This window comes from Mchenga conophoros, linkage group LG18 (genome assembly GCF_057382185.1).
Source record: "Mchenga conophoros isolate Kocher_MC1m ecotype Shallow Benthic linkage group LG18, M_conophoros_male_GT1.1, whole genome shotgun sequence".
Lineage (NCBI taxonomy): Eukaryota > Metazoa > Chordata > Actinopteri > Cichliformes > Cichlidae > Mchenga > Mchenga conophoros.
Window position 1 is genome coordinate 39,982,554 of NC_140543.1, and position 22,439 is coordinate 40,004,992.

General features: G+C 43.8%; 2 protein-coding genes across 2 annotated transcripts; both read right to left on the minus strand.

Annotated features, from left to right (window-relative positions):
• Positions 1-8,228: 8,228 nt before the first annotated feature.
• Positions 8,229-13,895, minus strand: LOC146554607 (butyrophilin subfamily 1 member A1-like). The gene is made up of 5 exons (XM_085254085.1): positions 13,778-13,895; positions 11,367-11,459; positions 9,799-10,080; positions 9,567-9,680; positions 8,229-8,708 (listed from the first exon to the last, which is right to left on the minus strand). The coding sequence occupies exons 2-5, from the start codon at positions 11,443-11,445 to the stop codon at positions 8,482-8,484; spliced, it is 702 nt and encodes a 233-aa protein (XP_085110211.1). The 5' UTR covers positions 11,446-11,459; positions 13,778-13,895; the 3' UTR covers positions 8,229-8,481.
• A 1,367-nt stretch (positions 13,896-15,262) lies between these two features.
• Positions 15,263-18,412, minus strand: LOC146554608 (butyrophilin subfamily 1 member A1-like). The gene is made up of 7 exons (XM_085254084.1): positions 18,343-18,412; positions 17,480-17,653; positions 17,258-17,357; positions 16,585-16,923; positions 16,066-16,347; positions 15,838-15,951; positions 15,263-15,483 (listed from the first exon to the last, which is right to left on the minus strand). Exons 3-7 carry the CDS (start codon positions 17,346-17,348, stop codon positions 15,263-15,265), a joined length of 1,047 nt encoding a protein of 348 aa, XP_085110210.1. The 5' UTR covers positions 17,349-17,357; positions 17,480-17,653; positions 18,343-18,412.
• Between the last annotated feature and the right edge of the window lie 4,027 nt (positions 18,413-22,439).

Sequence of the window (22,439 nt, forward strand, 5' to 3'; positions counted from 1 at the left end):
TACCATCAGATTTGGATCCACAATGTTAGACCACCTGGAAATCATCTGACTGGTGCTGACAATTGACTATTAGTCATGGATTGGCCTCCCCCAAGGAAAATATCCTTCAAAAAGCCCGGAGAACAATTCGTGAAACTACTTAAAGGAAATAAAGTGGCCCAAATTTCTTACTTTCCTCCAAAATATAAAAAAATGAAGGGTGACTCAGAACTTTTGAACAGTACTGTAGCAACTGCTTCCATGTGGAGTCGATTCTGCTTCCTTGCTTGCAGCAAATGTCTCTTCCCACAGGCCTCTGTGGAAAAACCTTGTATGATTACTAAGAATTACAGCTTATATCTGCTATAAACTATCATTACCCAGAGAGTGGTGCTTTTCCCATGCAACCTGATTCTGCAGTGTGTATTCAGTAAAGACTGTGTTTAGTGTGAGACACAGCCTGTGATGTTTTCATGGGTTGCTATAAATACAAAACTTTCTGTCACAGTGGATCAAATTTAATCTCTGACCCTGTTCTTTAGGGCTTTAAAAACTGACTCCACGTTTCATTTAGTTTGACCTTAAATGAGAGACTGAGCCCATAAACGTACCAGGACAACTGTAATGTATGTTTGCACTGATTGCCGATCACGCTTCAACTGAGTCGTCCTCGGTCAGAAGGAATGGTACTCCACAGTGATGTAGTTCAAAAATTTACTAAAGAGGTGGCAGATGACATCAACAGGATGTACAGCGTTGGTAGGGAGGCATTACAGTATTCACATGCAGGTAACGGGGGTGTGAGTGTGGCAACCTGTGGATTATGGTGTTCAGCAGAGGAAGATGATGAATAGTTACTGCCTGAGGGATAAGGAACATAGTACTTGCCAGCTGGATCAGGCACAGCTTCAGGATGCAGTATGGTGGGCACAGGGCGATGAGCTTCTGTCCACTGTGATGGCTGGGTCACAGGCGCTGGTGGACGTGAAGGTTGCTGCAAGTACACAGGATTAGCTGGATGTCTGACTTGGAAGACAGGAGCAGCGGGATGTGACATCTGCTGCAGACTCATTGGGTCCACAGCCTGTGATAGCTGGTGCACTGAAAGATGAGCATGTTGTAGTGGCTGATCAGCTGGGGATGCAGAATGTAATAGCTGCACCTGGCCTGGCCTGTTCATCAGGAGCTGATGTTCCGATCGCTGATATGAGAAGGGTTCAGCAGTGCATCGCCCAGGTCTCCTGAGTGGCGTCGATGCAGCTACATAAGTGGCAGGGTGCAGCACTGGCTGAATGTGAAGGCTCGCTTTACGGGGAGGTGATGGAGCAGATGTTTCCACTGGCGTCGGCATGTTCGCCGGTGTTGTGGTGTCATGTAACACCTCATTGCTAGGTTGTAGTGGTGCAACTTCTGTTATGGAGGAAATATGTTGGGGTTGTTCTAACGCTCCTGTTTCTGGGGGAAGAGGACTGCCAGGTTTAGAAGCTTGCTCCAAACGCTCCACCCGCTTCAGTAATGTCCCATGAGTTTCCTCCATAGACACTTGCAGTTGAGTCATGTGTTGGAGGACACTGCTCCAAACTGATTCCATCTTCTGCCATCTCTCATCCTCTTCATAGTCGGAGCTGCTTGAACTACTTGGAGCTACTCGATGCACCTCTATCCTGAGGGTTTGCCATCTCATTAACTCAGCCAAGGCGAATCCGGCTCGAAGGACCACTTGTAATGTATGTTTGCACTGATTGCCGATCACGCTTCAACTGAGTCGTCCTCGGTCAGAAGGAATGGTACTCCACAGTGATGTAGTTCAAATAACTTTACTAAAGAGGTGGCAGATGACATCAACAGGATGTACAGCGTTGGTAGGGAGGCATTACAGTATTCACATGCAGGTAACGGGGGTGTGAGTGTGTATATGGGTATGTGTGTGTGTGTGGTCATGTCACAGGCTGGGTCTCCGACCCAGCACTTTGAGCTTTCTTTGTATTGTTCTCAATTTTTGAGATGTTGTTAGTTTTGTGTTATTTCCTATTTGCCTTTAGTTTAGGCAGTTATTGTTCCTGGGTTTTCTGTTTGAGTTCTTGCATTATTCATCACGTATTTGGTATGTTAAGTTTGTATTTCTAGTTTTAGTGTTTCCTGTTTTATTCTGACAGTGTCATGTGTTCTTTGGTCATTGTATTTAGTTTTCACTCCTCCTGGTCCTGTCATTAGATTCATGTCAGTCAGCTGTTTCCTCATGTGTCGCCACTTCCCCTGATCACCTCATGTCTGTATTTAAGCCTTTTGTTTTCTTCATGCCATTGTCAGTTCGTCTGTTTATTCTCACCAGAATCATGGTCATAGTCATAGTCTTAGCCTGTTTATTTTCCACCTCGGTCATAGTTATAGTTTTTGGTCTTAGTACCTTTAGTGTTTTGTTTCTTAGTGTTTTGTCAGTTCAGTGTTTTGTTTCTTAGTGTTTTGCCTGTTTGCTTTGGTCTCTTGGTTCATTTCCTGCCGCCATCGCAATAAAGGTTCACTTTTCTGTTAATCATTACTATTCCTCGTCATCATCTGCTTTTGGGTCCTGCTTCCGCACACATCGGCGCACCCCGCCGTGACAGAACGAACTGACCAGTCATGGACCCAGCGGATTCTGCTCTCACCGAGTGTCTGGAGGAGACTGCTCGGATCCAAGCGATCCTCGACCGCTTCTTTACAGCGCCCGATTTAAAGAGCAAGCTGGTAATGATTAACGCTGCTGAAGCTATTATGGAGAGGGATCCCCGCCTTCTCCAGCTCCCGGACTCACCTGCCATAGTTGATGCCTTTACGAGGATAAAGGAGATGCTGCAGGCCCAGGGACTGTCGAGTCAGGAAATGGCTTCCAGCACCCACCAGTCACAACAACCCCACAATCAGTCATCTCCATTGCTGCCTCCGGAACCTGAGTGTGTTCGTGTCGGTTCGCTGAGATTCGCCGCAGCGTCACCACCTCTCAGCTCACCAGTTTCCACGCCCTCATCACAGTCTCGCCATACTCCTGTCACAGTTCAGCGCGAGGAAGCGCCGCACACCATAGACTTGGACGACGACGAGCGCCAGTCTATATTCTGCGCTCTCTTGGAGGAGGAGCTCCGGTGGAAGCCGTGGCTCATTCCGGAGCACGAGCACTCTTTCCGGGGAACTCGACTGGCTCTCGGGGGACCTCGGAGTTACCAGGGACTTCCACCCATCGCTCCGCCGTCTTCCACTCCTAAGAAAAAGCGGCGTGCGCGCCACCGACGCTCCGTATCACAAACGCAACCCGGCTATACAGAGACTGTTTGCCCTGGAAAAGCTAGCCATCAGGCTCAGCTAAGCTGCTGTGGGACTGCTATCCAGGCCGGTTTGGAGCCGGAGGTACAGCTGGTGCAGCCAATTTCAGTGTCAGCCGGAGGGCCCGGGGAGCCCGTCCGGCCTCATGTTTCGTCTGCTGGAGGTTCAGGAGAACCCAGCCAGCTTCATGCTTCGTCTGCTGGAGGTTCAGGAGAACCCAGCCAGCTTCATGCTTCATCTGCTGGAGGTTCAGGAGAATCCAGCCAGCCTCATGTTTCGTCTGCTGGAGGTTCAGGAGAACCCAGCCAGCCTCATGTTTCGTTTGCTGGAGGTTCAGGAGAACCCAGCCAGCTTCATGCTTCGTCTGCTGGAGGTTCAGAAGAATCCAGCCAGCTTCAGGCTTCGTTTGCTGGAGGTTCAGGGGAATCCAGCCAGCCTCATGCTTCGTCTGCTGAAGGTTCAGGAGAATCCAGCCAGCTTCATGCTTCGTCTGCTGAAGGTTCAGGAGAACCACACCAGCCTCATGCCTCGTCAGCTGGAGGGCCCGAGGAGCCCATCCAGCCTCATGCCTCGTCAGCTGGAGGGCCCGAGGAGCCCATCCAGCCTCATGCCTCGTCAGCTGGAGGGCCCGGGGAGCCCATCCAGCCTCATGCCACGTCAGCTGGGGGTTCAGGAGAACCGCACCAGCCTCATGCCACGTCTGCTGGAGGGCCCGAGGAGCCCTTCCGGCCTCAAGCCACGTCTGCTGGGGGGCCCGAGGAGCCCGTCCGGCCTCGGCCTCACGCCACGTCAGCTGGCGGGCCCGAGGAGCCCGTCCAGCCTCACGCCACGTCAGCTGGCGGGCCCGAGGAGCCCGTCCAGCCTCACGCCACGTCAGCTGGCGGGCCCGAGGAGCCCGTTCAGCCTCATGCTTCGTCAGCTGGAGGGCCTGAGGAGCCCGTCTGGCCACCTTCTGCTTCACCACCTGTGGCTGCCTCACTGTCACCTGGTTCTGCCTCTGCTACGCCAGGACCAGCTCCGGTCTGTGCTTCGCCCGGTCCAGCTCCAGCCTGTGCTTCGTCAGCCGCAGCTCCAGCCTGTGCTTCGTCAGCCGCAGCCTCAGAGCCTTCATCCTCGCCCGGTCCGGCCTCTGCATCAGCTGCTCCTGCTCCACCTGGTCCGGCTCCGGCTTCAGCCTCAGAGTCTTCGTCCTCGTCTGGCCCGGCCTCGTCAGAGTCTTCAGCCTCGTCTGGTCCGGCCTCGTCAGAGTCTTCAGCCTCGTCTGGTCCGGCCTGTGCTTCTGCTACGCCTGGTCCGGCCTGTGCTTCTGCTACGCCTGGTCCTGCCTGTGCTTCTGCTACGCCTGGTCCGGCTTCTGCTACGCCTGGTCCGGCCTCTGCCTGTGCTTCTGCTACGCCTGGTCCGGCCTCGTCGGAGTCTTCAGCCTCGCCTGGTCCGGCCTTGTCGGAGTCTTCTGCTACGCCTGGTCCGGCCTCGTCGGAGTCTTCTGCTACGCCTGGTCCGGCCTCGTCGGAGTCTTCTGCTACGCCTGGTCCGGCCTCAGCCTCTGCTTCAGCGTCGCCTGGTCCGGCCTCAGCCTCTGCTTCAGCGTCGCCTGGTCCTGTGCCCTCCAAGCCTCGGCCGGTACGCCTGACACTTGGGCGCCGCCGCCGCCTTCCGCTCGGCCGGCCCCCTGAACTGTTTCCACGTCGCCGCCGTCGAGGTCGGCCCCCTGAACCGTTTCCGTGTCGCCGCCGTTGCCGTCCGCACGGACGGCCCCCTGATCACATGAACTATGACTTTCTGGACCGTCACCCTCCGGGTCGGCCCCCTGATCACATGAACTATGACTTTCTGGACCGTCACCCTCCGGGTCGGCCCCCTGAGGAGTCATGAACTGTTCCCTGCGCTCCTGGGATTTTGATGGACGTTTTGTTTTTGGTTTTTTTTGGCCTTGTTTCTGGCCCTCCGTCCTGGACCCCCACCGCCTGCCCTTGGTGGGTTGTTTTTGGTTTTTTTTGGCCTTGTTTCTGGCCCTCCGTCCTGGACCCCCACCGCCCGCCCTTGGTGGGTTGTTTTTGGTTTTGTTTTTCGAGGTTTTAGGGCGTCTGGAATCCGCCCTTAAGGGGGGGGGCTCTGTCACAGGCTGGGTCTCCGACCCAGCACTTTGAGCTTTCTTTGTATTGTTCTCAATTTTTGAGATGTTGTTAGTTTTGTGTTATTTCCTATTTGCCTTTAGTTTAGGCAGTTATTGTTCCTGGGTTTTCTGTTTGAGTTCTTGCATTATTCATCACGTATTTGGTATGTTAAGTTTGTATTTCTAGTTTTAGTGTTTCCTGTTTTATTCTGACAGTGTCATGTGTTCTTTGGTCATTGTATTTAGTTTTCACTCCTCCTGGTCCTGTCATTAGATTCATGTCAGTCAGCTGTTTCCTCATGTGTCGCCACTTCCCCTGATCACCTCATGTCTGTATTTAAGCCTTTTGTTTTCTTCATGCCATTGTCAGTTCGTCTGTTTATTCTCACCAGAATCATGGTCATAGTCATAGTCTTAGCCTGTTTATTTTCCACCTCGGTCATAGTTATAGTTTTTGGTCTTAGTACCTTTAGTGTTTTGTTTCTTAGTGTTTTGTCAGTTCAGTGTTTTGTTTCTTAGTGTTTTGCCTGTTTGCTTTGGTCTCTTGGTTCATTTCCTGCCGCCATCGCAATAAAGGTTCACTTTTCTGTTAATCATTACTATTCCTCATCATCATCTGCTTTTGGGTCCTGCTTCCGCACACATCGGCGCACCCCGCCGTGACAGATCATCTGTAAACAGAAAGAACAAACATTTGTATTAACCACTATGGATAGCAGTGTACCCCTTATACAGTACTGTGGGTTTCCAGCGTAATGTTATACAATCTGCCATAACCTCATGGCCACTAGATGGCACCCTAAGACCATAAATGAATTTCTGGCTTGTATATACATTGGCAAACCAGACCTCTGCAGATTGCAACGATTCAGAGAATAAACATAGTAAATAGTTACATCCACCTACAACCACAATGCTTGACAGTAAGTCGTATATGGAATGAAATATGGGCTGAACACAAGGCTGCCTGTAGTAGGCCAAACAAAACGCATCTTAGCGATAGCAATGAGACTAGCCTCTTAGCGATAGCAACGGGACTAGCCTCTTAGCGATAGCAAATTACACAGATAAAGTCAACAAGCCTCACTCTCATCTTACAATACTCACATGGTAAGCACGCACGCAGTATTAACTCACACCGAATGCACGTTAATACGTTACTCCTCCGACACACCTCTCATCTGTGCAGCGCTGCGCTGAACACGTTCCCAACCGGAAGTACAGATACCGAGGTGCATCATGGGTAACGTAGTATAAAACAGCTACAGTGAACAAGCGGACTTTTAACAACAACATTTACAAAGCTCACTTCATGCTTCGTCACAGCTGACAGCCCGGTGTTGGAGGCGTGATGATTCAGGCACCTCACAGCTATTGAGTTCAACATCAACTTCTCTGTACACCAAAGTATTATATTAAAGCTTGGCTGAAACTGGATCATCAGGGAAAGTGATCCCAAGCACAGCAGCAAATCTACACCACTGAAAGTGAAAAGAACCAAAATGCAGCAATGAGCCGGTCAGTCCAAACCTCAGCCTGACTCAAATACTGTTGTGGGACCTTCAGAGAGCTGTGCATGAACAAATACTTGCATGTCAGGATGTAAAGATGACCCATAAAATCATACCAAAACTATTACATCAAGTTAATCCTACTATGTGTGGTACTGAATAAGAGTCTGTGCTCAGTTTTTTGCAGGACTGCTTCTGTAGTTTGACTTATTTTCTATTAAATAAACAACAACAAGGCATAATATGTGCTTTTGTTTATTTGAGGTTTTATATAAAAAAAAAAAATTAAGAGCTTTTTTATTTTTTGTATGTCCTGTTATGTAACCCTCAGAATGGACAGCGTATGTACTCTCTGTTCAGTGGGTGTATTTAGTCAGACATAAATACTGTCACAGCTCGACTGTGGAGGCAGAATAAGGGAGTAACTTAGAAACTTTATTTACAAAAACAGAAATCATTTACAAAACCAAGAGAAACAACACAAAAACAAACACATAGTGCCTGGATGGCCCATAAATGTGGCTTTAAACAGGAGGCAATGACACACATTAGAAAAAACAGATAAAAACATGTGTGGCACACTGTACCATTAAACAGTAAAGGAACTTTACTCCACACTGACTCATTTAAAAACACACACTGGTGTCTTTGGGATCATCTGATTGTGTTGGCATCAACAAATCAACAATCACGACCCTCTAACCATCCATCAGCTTTGACAGAGATACAGTCGACGCCCAAAGAAGAACCACAAAACCAAATGCACAAGAGGAAGGTCACATCAACAGGAAGTTCCACATTTTATATTTCTGAACATCTTTTCATGTCCTCTGGCTCTTTGCTGTGCTGTAAACACAACCTGCTTCATCCTGGTGTCATAGCAGCAGATTGCTCTGTAGCTCCCTCTAGTGGGAACACACAATGTAATGTGTTAACCTGGAAGTTAACTGCTGATGTGATTTGATGCTGCATAAAGAAAAGTGAAATGAATTGTCAGCAGATAATCAAAAACAAAAAAGTAACTGAAAGTGAAACGCAATTAAAAACATCATGAGTTTGGACTTTTCTATCATCTGATCGTCTCTGTGGGTCATTGCATCTGTAAACACCAGAGCTGGAAAAGTTTGAATGACTTCTGATAAAACTTTTCAGGGATTCAGAGTGGGGTCATGTTTGATGGTTTACTGATGGAAAACTAACAAAAAAGAGTTAAACTTTATGATTCTTACAAGTGTGGTGTGTATCGTTAACATATAGAAAGTACATTTAAAATATGATGTCAGTTTTGACCTCTGACCTCACTTTTACATTTCACATCTGTCTTTCTTTCACGTTGACCCCAAAATGTGTTAAATCTTTAAAGTATTGTCAGGAGAATGAATGAGTTAGTTATAAATATAATGCAGTACAATATTACATAATAAGTTCAAGTCATTAATGTCCATTTATTTTCACATACTTATTATCCTACTCCAGTGTAATGTTATATAAAAATACACTATTCTTGCTTAAAAGTAAGCACTGCACAAACAGCGAGCTGCCTGAGGTTTGTGCTCTCAGAGAGCTTCTTGTTCTTTAGTTTTCACTGCTGGTTAAGGCTGACTGTGCCGTACTCTGAGTCTCTGTTTCCTGGTTTTCCTCGCCCTCTTTGATCACCTCACTCATGTCAACAGCAGATGTGTCATCTTCCAGCTGTTCTGATGGCGGCTCTTCTTTTATTTCTTTGTTCTCGGTGTCGTCACCACGAGCTCTGCTGCGTTTTTGTTTCATTGTTTTCAGCTCAGTTTCATTCACCTTGGTGTCTAAACACAGAAAGGAAAAGTGTCATACATATACATGTGTTTGTGTGTTTGAATACAGCTTTCCTATTGAAATTTTTATGTGACCATAAAATACCTGTAACTGTGTTGGAACATTAAAATAAAAGTACGCATTAGTCAGAGCAATTATCATGCGTTTGTTGATTTATATTCCTGTTTAACCCCACTGACACTCCCTCTGGTCCCTCCTGCTGGTTAAGATCCTGTAATGTCTGTGAAGGTTCTCAGTCATCCAGGTCATCGTAGTCAAAGAAGCTTGCAAAGAAAAGCGTCTGGACTTCTTTAAGTTACTTGAAGACGTTTCACCTCTCATCCGAGAAGCTTCTTCAGTTCTAAGGTCAAATGGTGGAGAGTCCCAGATATAAACCTAGTGGGAGTTTCCCCCCACAGAGGGACAAATGGACCCCCTGATGATCCTCTAATTGCTGAGCCAAGGTGTGAAACTGGGTGTGGGCTCCAATCAGCCAGAGTTTTGGGTGAGTTCATTGTGAAACCTGGCCCCACCTTATCATGCAAGGTGGGGCCTTAAAGAAGTCCAGACGCTTTTCTTTGTAAGATCCTGTAATGTTACATTCATCCCTGAACCACAGTGTAAAAATACTGAGCAATCATAAACTGGAAACTGAGCAGTGTGAGAATAAAATATTCATTCAGGTAAGATAATGCTGAAATGATCACTTGTTAATTTCCAAAGTCCAGAGCAGCATTACTGTCCATGAACGAACATATTCAGACTCCTATAAAGGGAAACAAAGCTGACACTGTGCTCAGTTTAGTCTCAGAAATTCAGCCTTTGAAGCTCCAGAAAAAATAGAGAAGGGAAACAAACGTGTGACGCACCAGGTTTTTTTGATAGCATGAAATTCCAAACGAAAGCGATAGCAGCGCCAACGTACAGCAGGCCAATGATCACGATGATGAAAGTGGCCGATGGTTCCTTCCTGACAGCAGAGCCTTAAAAGATAAAGAAATACAAGTTATTCCTGTAAAACTAGCTCTGATTTGGTTCAAACTGCACATGATGAGGGTGAAATAATAAAATAGTTTGTTTCTGACTGTGAGTCATTATTACCTGGAACATGTATGTGTGTCTCTCTGCTCTGGTTGGTGTTCCTCTGTTGGACTCTGCAGGTGATGTTGTTGCTGTGTCTCTTCTCCACAGTCACTCTGCTGCTGACAGTATAGAGGTCATCAGGACCTCTGAGGGTCTCTGTAGGTCCAGCAGAGAGGAGGTTTCCCTCACCGTCCAACCACAGCAGCTCAGGCTCTGGATACCAGCCTGCAGACTCACACTGTAACACCACCCTGCTGCTGTCATTTGACATCACCTTTATGACGGGTGTAGAGACTGACCCTGAGGAAGGGAGACGAGAGAAACCACTGAGCCATTGCATGCAGGGTAATTGGATAGACCTTTTTCAAAGCTTTTTCTTTAATTTCACCTCATTCTTCACAGTAAAAAAAGAGTTTGATGTCTCTAGATGCTTCTATAATTAGTAAAATCCATTTTTTAAAATAAAAATATTACCATTGTTACCTTGTGTTACGCCTCCAGCAGAATTGGTCTTTTAGGGTTCATATGCAAAAAAAAAGCCAGTTTTTGTCTCACACACTGAAACTTCTCCACTCCGTAGAGCTTTATAAGACGGGTCCTGGATGATATGATGAAGAGCAAGATGTTCATGACTGAGATTCTGAAAAGTGCCAAACAACTGCTCACAGGTCTGTTCACTCATTTGAGGCTGAAGAGATATGCCAGAGAAGCAGAGGCCTGGAGAGTAAATAGGCTGCTCTCCAAATATTAGTCCAAGGTGTACTCTCAGCTTCAAGAGAAGACTAGAACAAGGTCTGCAAGAACATCTGGGAGAAGGGCACATCACACAACACTAACAGCAAGTGGGTGGTGGACCTAAGAGTAGACCACAGAGAGTCAGTCAACATCAGAAATGCAGACAACTAACAATGAGTCTCCAGAATGAAGAGCTGGACAGCATCAGGACCTGACATGTTTTATACATACTATTTCATAACAGTCATAAGATACTCAGCTGCAGTAACAAAATCATCACATGAGAAGATATGTGTGACTGATGTAAAGACAGATACAGATTATTATGCGTGCAGGAGTCCACCCAAAGTCCAGCATCCTGATGCTCTATGAGCAACAGAGAAATTGTGAGAATTCATGTGGCAGAACCACAATCCAGGATTAAATATGAACCATCCATGAATACATCAGGAAAAAGCCCCCCTGAGATCAGCTGCTTCAAGACTCCATCACCTAGCTGAAGAGGACAATGAGGAGGAACAGGACAGAAACTGTCATGGACGACCAAACACCTGCATGGGATGTACCATCGATCGATTGAGGAAATGGCTGGTATCAAGAAATCCTACCAGTGGTTGGAAAAGACCACCTTACAGGACTGTACAGAGGCTCTGATCATGGCAGCACAAGAAGAGGCCCTAAGATCAGATCCATAGAGCTAAGACTCTACCACAGCCAACAGGACCAGAGCTACAGGCTGCCCCAAGGTGTCCCAGAGACTATCTGACACATAGCAACATGAGGTAAGGTACAAGCTGGGAATGAGCACAACCAAGTGTCTGAGATAGTGTACAGGAACATCAGAGGTTTACCTCTGCAGAAGAGAAGTGTTAGAAGCACCAAAACAGAAGTGACAGCTGACGGTCTCCAGAAGATCTCCTGAAGAGACATCCATCGCTTCTTATCTGAAAGTCAAAACAAAAGGCTTTTACTCTCTTCAGCTCTCAGTGAATGGTCTGATATTGTGGAAACTGATTCGGTAATATAGTTATTTCTAGAAAAAAAAACTTCCCTTTTACGTCCATTCTAAATTTGTTTTCTATTTTGTAATGAGTGATGTTCAGTCTTTATAAAAAACAAAACAAAATAAAGGTCATTCAAAAGATCATCATTACTGCATTTAATGAAAAGATATGATCAAAATTATTCATCAGAGATTTGGGAAATTTTTTTGTCAGTTCAAACAAAATGATTGAAGTAAACACAACAACACGTGTCTGAACTTTCTCTAAGTGAGCGCTCAAACACATTTTAAAGTTGTTTGTTTCTGAAATGTCACTCCTGGGTGAGGTTAGGAATGTTGACCGACCAGTAAACCAACAGCTTACAGTTTTCTCTCAGGCCACATCTCTGCAGACGCTGCACCAGTCTGTCGATCCACTCTCACTGCACTGCTATAAATAGAACGTTGAGATACTTGAACTTGTCCACTTAGGTGTTAATTTTCATTCCTCTCTCTCAACACTTAACTGCAATCTGCCGCAGAACGGAGGCTGAAACTGTCTGTAAATATTATAATCAGAACTGTGACATGTTTCCAGCAATGGAAAGGTTTCAGACCCTCGCTTAGACATCAACACTGGGCCTGAAACCCCACAGTCTCAGAGGTTACATGATGCACAAACCCTGTTTTATTTTTGATTCAATATGAACTTATCTTCATATGAATATAAGTTCAAAATAAAGTTCAACATGGACTGATGAGAACATATTTTATGTCTTTCTTTAGTCATCGAAATATGACTAAAATATGTCATATATGATTGGTCGTCCCTCCCTGAGTCTGCTTCTACAACAGGTTTTCTTCTTCTCCCTGTCACCAAGTGCTTGCTCATAGTGGATCGCCGGGGTTTCTCTGTATTATTGTAGAGTCTATACCTCACAATATAAAGTGCGTTGAGGTGACTGCTTAAATTAATTAATAAATGGATCAAATTAACTTAGACACACATCTTTCATGCTTTTATTCTTTGCCATAGAACACATTAGCATCTGTCTTTCACCACTTGCCCTAATGCTTCTGTTTTCATCACAGACCTCCACCCAGAGAGTGAAAGGCAGACATCAGCCTGTTATGGTGTCACTGGGATGTTGTAGGGCATCAAATTGAAAAAACTAAAAAGTGTGTCGTATGGCTCTCTCCACGCCTTTTCATATGATATATTACTCAAGATGGTTTCTTGAAATAATTTTCCAAGGTTAACTTTGACTTTGGGTGCAAGAACAATAAAGGTCAAGGTTTAAATGTTTAGCCAGCCTAGCTACTCGTGTTCCTGAAGGCCTAGTTTATTGTGGCAAAGTTTGAAGATAACGCATCTTGAAACCTGTGAACGGTGGACTATCAAACAGACAGAGCTGATTAATCTCACATTAATAATGATAATAAAAAACAAACAAATGTAAAACAGTCTGTGCTCATATTGCACGTGAGCACAGAGGGACACCGGTTTGCATCTTGTATCAGTAAGCCTACATATGGAAACATTTAATGTCCACTTAGGTGTTACCACAATATCACACTGACACAACATGAAGCGAGACCACAGAGTGTAAGTGTAACTTTAACAAATGTAAATGTAAGATGTGCATAGTTAGAGTTGCTTTTAATTTAATGACGACCTCATGAGCTCGGATCAAGGATCGTGGCTCGTGTTAACAATGATGTCACAGTCCGACACAGGCAAGTGTGTACTCTGTATAATGTGATTTCTTTGCATGATTTTAGGTCAAATAAACAAACCTGATCCACCTTCAATCAGTGGAAACAATTTGAACCAAGACGAGCAAAAATAACAACGTAAGCGTGGGAATCTGACCCCACCCCAGGACGCTCTGTAAAGCAACAGGGTGGTTTTATAGGGTGGGTTTGTGTGTTATTCAGAACGCCAATAAAAGAAAAATATCTGGAAAAAGAAACAGTTCTGTGTTTTGTGTCTTTTTTGACAAATTACTTCTAGTAAAAATCAAAGTAATGTGGACAGAAAGTCTGACTTTATAAGAGAAAATTTGTTGTTAAGACCATAATTCATATTTAAATATCGTTTTTAGAACATGTTTGTTTATGATGCTGCTAATGCTGAAACATGTCCGCTGTGTTCACCTGTTCATCGGTCTGCTAAAGCTGGACGTGCACCATCACACTCACCAGGAACTCTACAGCGAAACAGAGACACACGCTTACACAGACACACAGATACATTATTATATATTAAAAAAGGCTTACCGCAGTGGTGCAGACTGTAACTCCTGTTGTCCTGAGTTTTACAGTAAATCGGTCGTTATAAAGTCGTTATGAGAGTTTGCTGGAGCTCAGCAGAGATAAAAAACCAGCAGAAAGGCAGCACGTCATCGTCTTTGGGCTCTGCTGTGGTCAAACTGGATGCTCTGGTAAGTTGGCATCAGATTCTGAATGAAACAAGTTTTTACTTGTCTTAACTGCACAGTCTGGCTTCAGATTACACAAACTGTGAAGCGTTACTAACAGAGACTGCTGCAGGTCACAAATCTCACAGATGACACACTTACCGATCAGTGTGTTTTGTGTCTGATAATAAAACCATCAAATCCAGTGATCGCCGTCTCTGTCTTACACTGTGAGTCTGTTACCTGTGAGAGTGACCCAGCGTGCGTCACACTCTGATCGCCCTCGCTGTAATCACACCAGAGTTTAGATCCAGCTGAACATTCTGCTGAACTGAAAGTAAAACTGCAAAACTAAAGCCCTGTACACATGGACATCATACACACACCGCGTATTTTAATATTGCATGCAAATACTGTACATCTTGTAATTGGTGTGTGTGTGTGTGTGTGTATTGTATATACAAATACATCTACACACATAGTTTACACTTTGGATTAGATGCTAAACTTCATTTCATTATGTTGTACACTTTTCAAAGACACTACATGAATCTAATCAAAGCCAGGCTGTTGCTCTTCACTCTGAGAAAGGTTGTAAGGTCACTTCCAAACAATCTGAAGTCTTTCTGCAGTGGAAAGTGGAAGCTTGCTGCCGACCCCTCACACCTCAGTTATAAGCTGTGACACTGGTTTGTGCACAAACTTAAATAAATGTGATTCTGAACTTCATCAGTTGTGCAGCACAAAGCACAACATGAAACTGGATGGTCGATAAACATGGATGTAAACTGAAGGCAATGACACACATGAGGAAAATAACACACTAGAAAAGCTGAAAGCACGTCCGTCTGTTGAGTCGCAACAATCATTAACTTCCTAACATCCTCCAGATAATGCGGAGGTAGCTGACAGACTCAAAGAAGCAAACGCATAAGGAAGGTCACATGACTCATTTACATTTCTGAACTTCCTCTTTAAAAGTGACCCACAGGCTGACGTGCACTCTGCTTTATCACAACAGTCAGATCTGTGGTTCCCTCCAGTGGGTAAAGCCTTTACCACACGATGCAGTGTGTGAGTCTGGAAGTGCTGCGAAACAAACTGCAGGGTTTTTAGTTTTTTCTGTGACGTCACTGCAGTTTCCCTCATAGATGAAAACTCCTGAACACATCACAAGTTTGATGTTTTCCGTCATGTGATGATGAAGTGACGGTGAGCACAGAAACAGAGTGTCAAACATGTTTGGAGTCTTCTGTGTCTCACGTCATGCATGTTATGGCGTCAGCTCCTCGAAACATTGGATGCAGCATGAGAGCTAAAGTTCTGTTTTTAAGACAAACGGTCATCAAATTTGAGCTTTTTTCTTTGAACCACTTATTCTGTACTTCTGTTTCTTCTGTTTCTTTTCCTTCTCGTCTTCTTTGATCTCCTCAGCAGCAGATGTGTCGTCTTCCAGCTGTTCTGATGGCGGCACTGCTTTTATTGCTATGATCTCGGTGTTGTCAGCAGGAGCTCTGGTGCATTTTTGTTTTGTTGTTTTCTTCTCAGTTTCAATCTCTTTGGGGTCTGCACACAGAAATGACAAAATAAGGAGGATTCTTCCTATTAAAAGGGAGTTTTTCCTCCCCACTGTCACCAAAGCATTTGCTCATAGGGGTCATATGACTGTTGTGTTTTTCTCTGTATGTATTATTGTAGGGTCTACTTTACAATATAAAGCACCTTGAGGTGACTGTTGTTGTAAATTTGGTGCTGTATAAATAAAATTGAATTGAATGTGTTTGGTTGTTATCAAAGACTTTTATAGAGTGGAACAAAGGTGACGCTCTGCTTAGTTATTTCAGCTGAGTATCATAAATCCACAGTGTCAAAAAACATTGTCTGATTATTAATGAGAGGGGAAACAAACGTGTGACGCACCAGGTTTTTTTGATGGTATGAAATTCCACACAACAGTGACAATGGTACAAATCCACAGCAGGCCAACGATCACGATGATGAAAGTGGCCGATGGTTCCTTCCTGACAGCAGAGCCTTAAAACATAAAGAAATACAAGTTATTTTTGTAAAACTAGCTCTGATTTGGTTCAAACTGCACATGATGAGGGTGAAATAATGACATAGTTTCTGACTGTGAGTCATTATTACCTGGAACATGTATGTGTGTCTCTCTGCTCTGGTTAGTGTTCCTCTGTTGGACTCTGCAGGTGATGTTGTTGCTGTGTCTCTTCTCCACAGTCACTCTGCTGCTGACAGTATAGAGGTCATCAGGACCTCTGAGGGTCTCTGCAGGTCCAGCAGAGAGGAGGTTTCCCTCACCGTCCAACCACAGCAGCTCAGGCTCTGGATACCAGCCTGCAGACTCACACTGTAACACCACCCTGCTGCTGACATTTGACATCACCTTCATGACGGGTGTAGATGCTGACCCTGATGAAGGGAGACGAGAGAAATCACAGTAATCTGCTGCACTCAATTTACAAGAGAACATTTGGATATCTACTAACTGTGTGTGAGATTATCAATATCGTAACTTTGAATTATTTATTTACACTGGAAAAGACAAATAATGTCACATATTCCAGAAAACTTTTAAAAGATTATTTTGTGCTAATAAACTTTGACAGTAGGAATTAGTCATAATAAAGTTAAATAAAATAATCTTACCAACAATAAGATGAACATATGACATTTGACCCAGTTGTGGAATGAAACATCTGTACGGTCCTTCATCAGACAGCTGTACTTTGGAGAGAGTCAGTGAGACGTCTCCATGCTTCAGTTTATTAAAGGACAGTGAGGTTCTTCCAGCGTACGACGGCTCTTTCAACTCCACATTTTCTTTATTTTTGTCCCACATGTAGATAAATCCTGGTGTCAGGTCAGTTCTTGCCCACTCCAGCTGCAGCTGTGATACATCCACAGGAGTTGTCAGGAAACAGGGTAAAACAACATCATCACCCAGCAGAGCCACTATTTGCTTTGTTGGAGCTTCCTGAGAATAACCTGCAAAGAAACACATCAGATTTGATTTACTCCTGTAGGATTCAGATGAAAGGCTGATTGAAGCAACACCTCAGACATGGATGGATCTCTGCACAGATGAAGTCTAAAAGAGTCTGTTCTTTATTTAAACTCAGAGAGTAAATGACACAAAGAGCAACAACAATGCAAATAAATTACATTTGTACCATTATGTTAGTAATTTGGTCCCATTTTTCTGTGTTTTTTATTGTGTAAAGAGTCTCTCTGTGTACATGACCAGGGCTCGACTCTTTCATAATCTGAAGATGAACATGTGTTTTCAGCCTGTAATGGTGTGTTATGCCTCTAAACTTACCTCTGCAGAAGAGAAGAGTTAGAGACAGGGCAGCATTAATGAAGGATGAGAGTCGAAGTGTAAAAAGTCCAGAAATCTGATAAAGAGCCATGATTCACCTCTGAAAATTAACAAAAACAAATGCTCTTTATCTCTGTCTTACAGGAAGCACCAGCACAATCCTCTGAAACATTAAACATTACAGTCTTAAATATGAAAGCTCAAATTAGAAAAAAAAAATACCTCAAAGAAACACTTTTGGAGACACTGGAAATAATTTCTTCTTTGTTCAAAGACTTTCTCTACAGATTTTCTCTCTGGTGCTCTTCTTCACCTGCTTCCTGTTCCCACAGCAGCAGAGAAAGCTGAGGGTTTGTGTGAAGATCAAACTGAGCTCCTGAAGAGCATTGCTCATTACTGTGAAAATTAAAAAGAAAAGCAAGCTTCCTGTTACTATTTTCTCTGTCAAAGAAACCAAGACAACAATGTGTTTTGTAACGTAGCTTTTTCTAAACCCTTTAAAATATCAGAAAGTACAGGTGACAGCTCCTACGCCTCTACGTGTACTTCTGGGTTTTCATGGCTGATTGGATTTGAGGATTGGCTTATTTACACTCATTTGGTTAAATGAGATTGTTCAGATTTTGTAAGTTTTTATGCTTTTCAGATTTTCTTTTGTCTGTTTGGGTCTAACAGAGCAATACTGAGCAACAACTGTCTCTCACTGCAGTTTCTCAGAAGGAGAGTCAACAACTCTTCAACAAAGTCTAACAATGTGGACACAAAATGGTACAGACTAATCCATTGAGGTCAATTCTACAAAATGGTGCGAAATTCAAAACCTGGTAAAAACTGGAGTCTCTCTCCAAACACTCACTGACTTCACCCGTAGTCTTCATACAACTCTAGTGGTGGGTGTTTACTCACGCAAGCTAAGTGGCATTAGACAACAGTGGAAATTCATGAATGTGATCTTGAGCGAAATGCTCAAACCACTTTCTGTCACACTGAAACTGATTCTCTGATAAAACTTCCAAGAAGGAAAAGCCGATTATATTGTTGGTCTGTGGCAGGGATGTGATGATACAGAAAATAAGAAATCCTACCTCGAACAAATGTTTTTCAAAGCACTGGAATAGCAGCCTCTGTGTCTCCTGCTTCTTCTAAGTATTGTTGTTGGACTTTGAACAATTATAGGTTTTGCTGCTCAAGCCTGGATTGACTCATACATTTGTACAAAGGTTCCTGAATCATTAATCATTACAAAGTTATGCACTCAGATTTGTTCTCTTTTTATATCATTGTATTTAACACACACGCATAGCCACACACAGAGAAAGTTGTGTTTTCATATTTTTGTGTGGACATCTAATTGACATAATGCTTTCCCTAGCTGCTTACTATAACCATAACGATAACTCTAACCCTGACACTAAAACCGCATTTTGAGTATTTAGCCGTGGTACACACACACACACACACACACACACACACACACACACACACACACACACACACACACACACACACACACACATATTGCAAATTTCAGAAATGTTATGAACTCTTTATTGCTGCTCTGATAAGACCAGAATTCCAGACTGCAGATAAGATCTGTGCACTACTGACAAGTGAGTTTACGCCCTGTAACAGTGGCATAAATAGGTTATTAAAGGTCAGAAGTAACAGAGTCAGAGTGATACTGTGTGATTCTGAGTTTAACCAGTTTTGAATGTTTTTGTGTGGTTGTTGTTTGTTTGTTTTTTTGTAGAGTATTTGTGTTTAAAGTTTAGGCAAAAGGGCAGAAGACTTCAAGAAGTGTCTTTTAGGAAGTGTGGAAAACTTTAATATAACAGGTGTAAAGTTTAGGTTGCACAGTGTGCAGTAGTATAGTTATGTATTGCACTACAGAGACCAGTTCAACATGATTAAGACTACAAGTGGTCAAATATTTCACCTTTTAACCTTTTCTGACTTCAGCTTTTTTCTTGTGCTTTTCTCATGTTACCGGCTCTGCTCTGGACAAAAAGGAGGTCAACCAGGAGCTCAAGAGAGCCATAAAAACTGCTAAACTACATTAGAAAAACACAGTTGAAAAAAAATTCACCACAAGGGACCTCCACTCAGCCTGGCAGTTTCTCAAAACCATGGCCTCTGTGAATACTGTGGTCATCACCCCAGAACCATCCAGGTGGAGGGCAGGAACCCCTCCTCCCTCCCTGACGACCTCAACGCTTTCTACACCAGGTTTGAGATGGTGGTAAGAGATGGTGGTGACCTTCTCCAGTAGGCAGAGGGATCTGGCTGATTCAGTCACCACCACCATCCACGGGAAGCCAGTGGAGGTAGTTGAGGAGTACAAATACCTGGGAACCATCTTTGACAACCTCCTGAAATTCTCTGCCAACACAGAGGAGATTCTCAGGAGGTGCCACCAACGGCTACACCTCCTTAGGAAACTCAACTCCTTTGGAGTCAGCACACCCATCATGATGACTTTTTACAATGCCTTCCCGGAAAGCATCATGACCTTCTCCATCACCTGCTGGTTCCACTCCCTCAGCCTACAGAACAGGAACAGACTGCAGCACACTGCATCAGTGTGCTCTAATATCATTGGCCTGCCTGTCAGAACTCTGGCACAGGTTTTCAGCCAACGGGCTGACAGGCAGCCAAAATCATCTATGACCCCTCTCACATTCTTCACCCCGCGTTTCAATGGCTGCCCTCTGTGTGACGCTTCTGCTGCATTTCCTGCAGGACTGAGAGGAGGAGAGCCACCTTTGTCCCCAAGGCCAATCTGCTTTTTAACTCCAGCCGATAAGACCATTTCCCACACCAGAAACAAAAACTACTCTACACTCTTCTTATACTACCGACAATTTATTCACTCTTAGTTACTTACAGTTATGTATTCACCTTTCAGTCACTTTAATTTTAAACTGTAATTTTAAAACTGTGTATTCTGTTCTTATTGCTGGAGAGTCCTCTTCACACACTGAGGTTAATTATGGAGTTCCACAGGGTTCAGTGCTAGGACCAATTCTGTTTACATTATACATGCTTCCCTTAGGCAGTATCATTAGAAGACATTTTCACTGCTATGCAGATGACACCCAGCTCTATCTGTCCATGAAGCCAGATAACACACACCAATTAGTTAAACTGCAGGAATGTCTTAAAAACATAAAGACCTGGATGGCCACTAACTTTCTGCTTCTTAATTCAGATAAAACTGAGGTTATTGTACTCGGCCCTGAAAAGCTTAGAAATATGGTATCTAAGCAGATTCTTACTCTGGATGGCATTACCTTGGCCTCCATTAACGCTGTGAGGAACCTTGGAGTCATTTTTGACCAGGATATGTCCTTCAACGCACATATTAAACAAATATGTAAGACTGCTTTCTTCCATTTGCGCAATATCTCTAAAATTAGAAATATCCTGTCTCAGAGTGATGCTGAAAAACTAGTTCATGCTTTTATTACTTCCAGGCTGGACTACTGCAATTCATTATTATCAGGATGTTCTAAAAACTCGCTGAAAAGCCTTCAGCTGATCCAAAATGCTGCAGCAAGAGTGCTGACAGGGACTAGAAAGAGAGAGCATATTTCTCCTGTTTTGGCTTCCCTTCATTGGCTTCCTGTTAAATCCAGAATTGAATTCAAAATCCTGCTCCTAACATACAAGGTCTTAAATAATCAGGCCCCATCTTATCTTAATGACCTTGTAGTACCATATCACCCTATTAGAGGACTTTGCTCTCGCTCTGCAGGCCTACTTGTTGTTCCTAGAGTATTTAAAAGTAGAATGGGAGGGAGAGCCTTCAGTTTTCCGACCCCTCTTCTGTGGAACCAGCTTCCAGTTTGGATTCGGGAGACAGACACTATCTCTACTTTTAAGATTAGGCTTAAAACTTTCCTTTTTGCTAAAGCATATAGTTAGGGCTGGACCAGGTGACCCTGAATCCTCCCTTAGTTATGCTGCAATAGATGTAGGCTGCCGGGGGATTCCCATGATGCATTGAGTTTTTCCTTTCCAGTCACCTTTCTCACTCACTATGTATTAATAGACCTCTCTGCATTGAATCATATTTGTTATTAACCTCTGTCTCTCTTCCACAGCATGTCTTTTATCCTGTCTTCCTTCTCTCACCCCAACTGGTCGCAGCAGATGGCTGCCCCTCCCTGAGCCTGGTTCTGTCGGAGGTTTCTTCCTGTTAAAAGGGAGTTTTTCCTTCCCACTGTCGCCAAAGTGCTTGCTCATAGGGGGTCATATGATTGTTGGGTTTTTCTCTGTATCTATGAAGCGCCTTGAGGCGACTTTTGTTGTGATTTGACGCTATATAAATAAAATTGAATTGAATTGAATTATTGTTCTTATCTTCAAGGTTATCTGCTCTGTTGTATGTTAATTGCCTCTTGGGGATAAATAAAGTCTTTCTGATTCTGATGTTTTAAAGTTCTTAAATGGTGCCCAGTCCACGTATTTTGTGTCATTTTCACTTCTGAGATTTACATTTTGGACTGTTTGACGAGACGAGGATGTCAACATGTCTCACACACTTCCTCTTTTTTTAATTACACTCTAGTCATTAGGTTCACAACATATCACCACACAAACAGGGCCCTGAAGGCCTTTGGAGGTGAACTGGAGTCAGAGGCTGGTGGGTGTGGCTGCTGCAGTAGCCTCATTCACCCCATTACTGCTACCTGCCCCTCAATTTTATCTGCAGGTTAGACAGTAAGGGTCTTGGGGGTGATCCCTACACGTTAACAACATTCTAGTTTTCACACACTCATACTTACCCAAAGTAGTTTGAATATTTCTTTTTAAGGATGTCGTTCATTTCAAAACATGGCAGAAGGTGTTAAAGTAAATATGAGTCAAATAACAATGCGAAATTTAGACAGCGGACTTCAGCATTAACTACATAACTCAAAAACACAACATGGAATTAATTGGTGGGATTACATGAATGAATGACCAATTTTTAATTATGAATCAAAATATGCCTTTTAAAAAAGCACGGATGAATGTAGCTATTCTAAAACAACAAACGAGGACGTAAACATAAAACAAGGAAATAACGCTTCTTGTAATTTTATTACATGAAATTGATTATTCTTAAAGTGACAACTCGGTTTCGGCCAAATTCATCAAACTCTAAAGTGTCAGAGCATCGCATCATCCACCACACCAT